Below are 5,575 nucleotides of genomic sequence, written 5' to 3' on the forward strand. Positions count from 1 at the left end.
CTGAGCACATCCAGGAGTGATCCTGAGCGCATAGCCGGGAGTAAGCTCTGAGCACCGCCGAATGTGGCTCCCCAAGCAAAATAAAACAAACTAAAAATGGCGGTTTAAGTTGAGCTATAAAAAAGAGTCGCCATCTCCCTTTTGAACGAGGTCCTTCCCTTAAGGATGGTTCAGTGAGGGGCCAGAGTGACAGTACAACTGGTAGGGAGCTTGCTTTGCCCGACAGCCAACTCAGGTCTAATCCTAAGCATTGCATACGATCCCCGAGCCTGGCAGAAGTTATTGCTGAGTACAGAGCCAGGAGTAACTCACGATCAGCACCAGATGTGACCTATAAAATAATTTTTTTTCTTTTTGATTTAAAGAAATGCTTGAGTGATACAGGCATAGACGAAACCTCATAGAAAACCTATCCACAGATCACTGATTATTACTAAAATGGTCTCTCATTCAACTGGCCAGTTTCTCATGGTGGGGTAGGAGGACAGGAGCAGAATTGGGGTTGGGAAGAAGAGGTCTTAAAATTTGTATATAGAGATTATAAATTTTATATATTTTAATTTTTATTAATTTTATGTTTATGTGTTAATAAAGTAATTAAAACTTCTAGCTTATATTTTATCTATTTAATTTTTATATTTATTTGGTTTATATGATACATTATTTTATGTTGTCTATATATTTCAGATATATCTTATGTATTCCATATATCACATGCACTCCATATATTTTATATATTCACATATATCAATAGCCAGATATGGACTTAACCTCCATGATTGCGTTGCCTTCCGTGTAACTCGGTGAATCTCAAGACAAAGCTAGTGAAAACATTTCTGGGGATAAGACTTTTATGGCGAGAATAAGTGTGCGTTCCCCTTTAATGCAGTTGCCGCTGGTACCCAGGAACTTATGTGATGACAGAGTGTTTCACGTCGGTTAGAATTTCCAGGGTGCATAAGAGGCCATTAGGACAGAGGTTCCGGGAACTCGACGACGAGCGGCGTCAGAGACTCGGGGTTTGAACCTGCTGTTCTGAGTTCATGCGTCCTGAGGCCTTCCGCTGAACAAAGTCGAAGTTTGAGGTAGGCGGACACATGGATGCCCCAGAAAATCCCGCTGACCCTGACCTGGGGTCTCTCCCGGACGCCCCACATTCACCGGCCTTCGCCTGTGATAACCCTGAACTGCCGTCCACGTCATCTGAGGCGCCGCAGGCCCAAGAGCCAGAGTTACCGTTGACCTTGGGCGCTAGTGAGGTGGAAGCCCTTACTGACGTTGTCATGGTAGACCCACAGTGTCTGGTGAATATCTCTTTCTTAAATGATGATCAAGAATGGGTCAGTCTGGGCTCGGGATATGCCATTTTCTCGTCCGCGGAGAGCAACGAAGGCATGTTTCTGCTAGTTCGGTCGGAGACTGACAACTCTGTCATTATGGAGTCGAAGGTTTGTTCGACCACATGCTATCAGAAACTGCAAGGTGTTCTGATTATTTGGTCCGAGACTGATAGTGGCGGGGTGGCTTTGAGTTTCCAGTACCCACCTACCTGCCAAGAATTCTGGGAGACTATTTGTCAAGCCCAAGGTAAAGACCCGTGCATTGAAAACACGCAGGGTCTCCTAATTGAGTCAAAAGAACAGTTTGATAGACTGCTGCGCACCAGGGATGTCCATATGTCTGCCTGTGACATTAAAAAGCTGAAACAAATTGCTTCATTGTTTAAATTAGTGCTCCCCTGGCCAGTCTGTAAGCAAGAGCTGGCTCTCTTCTTAGAAGATGGAGGATATATTAAAAGATTCCTGCAGCTATTCCAAGTTTGTGAGAATAGGAATGATATTGAAGGTTTATGGCATTTGCATGGAGTTGTTAAAGGGATGTTATTTATGGACAAGACATCTCTGTTTGAGATAATGTTTTCCGATGAGTATATTATGGATGTATTGGGATGCCTTGAATATGACCCAGCTTTGGAGGAGCCAAAAAAGTACAGGGAATTTTTGACCCAGAATGCAAAATTTAAAGATGTTGTACCAACAACTAACTGTATACTTATACAAAAGATACACCAGACTTATAGGATGCAATACATTAGTGATATTCTCTCTCCTCTACCATCCATATTTGAAGAAAAACTTCCTAATCTTACAAATTTTATTTCCTTTAACAAATTTGAGATAGTCACCATACTGAAGGGAGATAAGAATTTTTTGTCTCAAGTTTTTACACTGTTAAAGGATCAGACTGCAAATAACGATAGACGGAGTGAATTGATTTTATTCTGCAGGGAATTCTGCTCATTTTCTGAGACATTACAGCCTCGTAGCAAGAAGGCACTATTTAATACCTTGGTCGAATCAGGAATTTTCCCAGCTCTAAAAGTTGTAATGCGTGTGAATGATTTGCAAACAAAGTCAGCTGCTATTGATGTATTTTCTTACATAGTTGAACATAGTCCAGCTTTGGTTCAATGTTTTGCAATGAGTGAAGCCCAACAGAATGAAGATGGTGACCTTTTCCTCAAGGTAGTAATTGAGCAGATTATTTGTGATAGTGATCCTGATGCAGGAGTGGCTATACAGTTAGTAGAACTCCTTAGAGTTTTACTTGATCCAGAAAACATGGTAGGATCACCTAATGCAGGTGAAAAAAGTGAATTTTTGAATTTCTTCTATAAACACTGTATTTATAACCTCACAGAACCAATTTTGGCTGTCACTTCAGAAGGTATATATGAAGAAGATAATGTAGTTAAGTCTGAGAAAATTAATAACTGCATCGATTATCATAAAGCACAGCTGCTTGGAATAATTTTAGAGCTGCTTACGTTTTGTATACAACATCATACATGTTACATCAAGAACTATATTCTGAGCAGTGATCTGCTAAGAAGAATCTTGATGTTGATGAATTCGAAGCATAAGTTCCTGGTCTTAGGTGTGCTTCGCTTTATGAGGAAGATGGTAGATCTTAAAGATGAACTTTATAACCGTTACATTATCCAGGGTAATCTTTTTGAGTTCATCGTAAGTGCTTTTCTGAATAATGGACCCCGGTACAATATGTTGAATTCAGCTGTTATTGAGCTATTTGAATACATAAGAGTGGAAGGTATCAGTTGTCTCATTTCATACACAATTGAAAATTTTTATGACGCATTTGAGTCGATAGACTATGTTCAGACATTCAAAGGATTGAAGATGAAATATGATCAGGAGAAAGACCAACAGAGTCAAATAGAGAAGAATTTACATTCTGTATCTGACAATAAAATTCTTGGCAGAGATTCCGAAGCTGTGGAAGAGAAAAAAGAAATTTCTTTCAATGAAACGATAGATGAAAAAGAAGAAGAAGAAGAAGAAGAAGAAGAAGAAGAAGAAGAAGAAGAAGAAGAAGAAGAAGAAGAAGAAGAAGAAGAAATAGCAATTCCTAAAAGAACATCTTCTTGTGACTCTATATTTACTTCCTCCATGTCTACTGAAGCTGCAGAGGGAACAAGTAGCCCAGATCCTATTATTGATGTTATCTCAGTAGATTACCCAAATGAAGAAGAAGAGGAGGAAGAAGGACCTTCCCCAAAGAAAAGACCACATTATAGCTCATAAAATCTTTAAAAAAAAAACTCTCAAATTCTGCGTTACTAAAATTCTAGCAACACTAGCTGACTGAAATTCTTGAAACCAAAAGCTTTCTCCTGAACTTTAAAGTAGATGATTGCTAGCAGAGATCTTTAATGTTATTTTAGCGGTTTTAGTTCAATAAAACCTTATGTTCTGTACTTTTAAAAAACAGAAGAGAATAACTTCTTAGCCAGAAGTTCAGTTGTGGGGGACAAGTTGATAATGCATATTTATGCAATTTTATTCTGGGGGTTATATATATGAAATAACTAAAGTGCAGGTACAAAGTTTATAACAGTATTTGCACAAATATTCTGTTATGGCTTTCCTTTAGTTACCATCTTTGAAACAAAATTTTATTTACACAGAAAGCAAAATCAACTGTAATTAAATATAAAGTTAATCTGTGGACATTTCTATGAAGATTTAACAAACATTTAGTCAACTGTATAATTGGAGGAAAGTAACTATTAGTTCATATTTTCCTTAATTAAAAATAAAACTGGATTGAAAATGTGACATTTGGTTTTTAGTTAAGAGATACCAATAATCAGGTCCCAGAGATAGTGCATGGTTTAAAGCATGTGCCCTGTAGCCTTCCCACCTCATCTTGTTTCCAGCCCTGAGCACCACCGGGTGAAGCTCTGGAGGCCCTCCCTTGTTTCCTTCCTGTGGTCCCCCATTCTACAGGTTGGATCTCTAGTCTGGTGCTGTTGCCCTGTAAAATTTTTCAGTGCGTCGCCTTTGGAATAGAAGTGTTTTCTGTAGAATCTTGAAAGGGTAGAACATGTTTTTAATTGCTCTATTTTGATAGCACAGCAGGTAGCGCATTTGCCTTGCACGTGGCCAACCTGGGTTGGATTCTTCCATCCCTCTTGGAGAGTCCAGTAAGCTACCAAGAGTATCCCACCCACATCGCAGAGCCTGGCAAGCTCCCCATGGTGTATTTGGTATGCCAAAAACAGTAACAACAAGTCTCACAATGGAGACGTTACTGGTGCCCACTCGAGAAAATCGATGAACAACAGGAGGACAATGCTACTTTGAAATCATCTCCTGATTCATTAATATAGTCATGATCACGATCATGATCATCCTGTTGTTCATCGATTTCCTCGAGCAGGCACCAGTAACGTCTCCTTCGTCCTAGCCCTTGAAATTTTAGAAAGTGCCATATTCAAGGCTCTTTCAGAGTCAGGAGAATGAGACCCATCATTGTTACTGGTTTTTGGCATATTGAGTGCGCCATGGGGAGTTTACCAGACTCTGCTGTGCGGGCAGGATGCTTTCAGTAGCCTGCCGGGTTCTCCAAACTAAGAACGAGATAATGAGATGTCACATGGCCATGAATGCAGCCACATGAGAGTGGTCTCAGCATGGCTGTGGCTGGTTCTAGAGGTCTTCGGCTGCCTGGGCTCTGCTCAGGGCGGGGAGGAAAACTCAACCCACCCCCCTCCAAGGGATCCTAGTGAGGACAGCCAGGCACGGGGGCAGGAGACTCTGCGCTGTTTTCTTCCAGGAGCTGGGTTTTAAGTCTCTGGGTCTTGGCCATTGATGGGATTACCTGGCATTGAGGGCAGTTGGTGGCTGTGATGCCTACCTACTGGAAGATGGGGGATCTGGGTGGAGGAGGCCCAGTCCCGATCCAAGCAGGCTTGGAGATCTCAGCCCCGGGACCCGCATGCCTGTGTTCCTCTGCCAGTTCCTTCATGCATGTGGAGAGTGGTCTCAGCATGGCTGTGGCTGGTTCTAGAGGTCTTCGGCTGCCTGGGCTCTGCTCAGGGCGGGGAGGAAAACTCAACCCACCCCCCTCCAAGGGACCCCAGTGAGGACAGCCAGGCATGGGGGCAGGAGACTCTGCACTGTTTTCTTCCAGGAGCTGGGTTTTAAGTCTCTGGGTCTTGGCCATTGATGGGATTACCTGGCATTGGGGGCAGTTGGTGGCTGTGATGCCT

At 41.8% G+C, this 5,575-nt stretch overlaps 1 protein-coding gene across 1 annotated transcript; it reads left to right on the top strand.

The window, feature by feature from the left end:
* The first annotated feature begins 1,097 nt into the window (after window positions 1-1,097).
* On the top strand, window positions 1,098-3,605 carry LOC130039268 (serine/threonine-protein phosphatase 4 regulatory subunit 3B-like). The gene is made up of 2 exons (XM_056131115.1): window positions 1,098-3,111; window positions 3,484-3,605. The coding sequence occupies exons 1-2, from the start codon at window positions 1,098-1,100 to the stop codon at window positions 3,603-3,605; spliced, it is 2,136 nt and encodes a 711-aa protein (XP_055987090.1).
* Window positions 3,606-5,575: the final 1,970 nt, after the last annotated feature.

The sequence above is a fragment of the Sorex fumeus genome, unplaced genomic scaffold (assembly GCF_029834395.1).
Source record: "Sorex fumeus unplaced genomic scaffold, SorFum_2.1 ptg000086l, whole genome shotgun sequence".
NCBI classification, from domain to species: Eukaryota; Metazoa; Chordata; class Mammalia; order Eulipotyphla; family Soricidae; genus Sorex; species Sorex fumeus.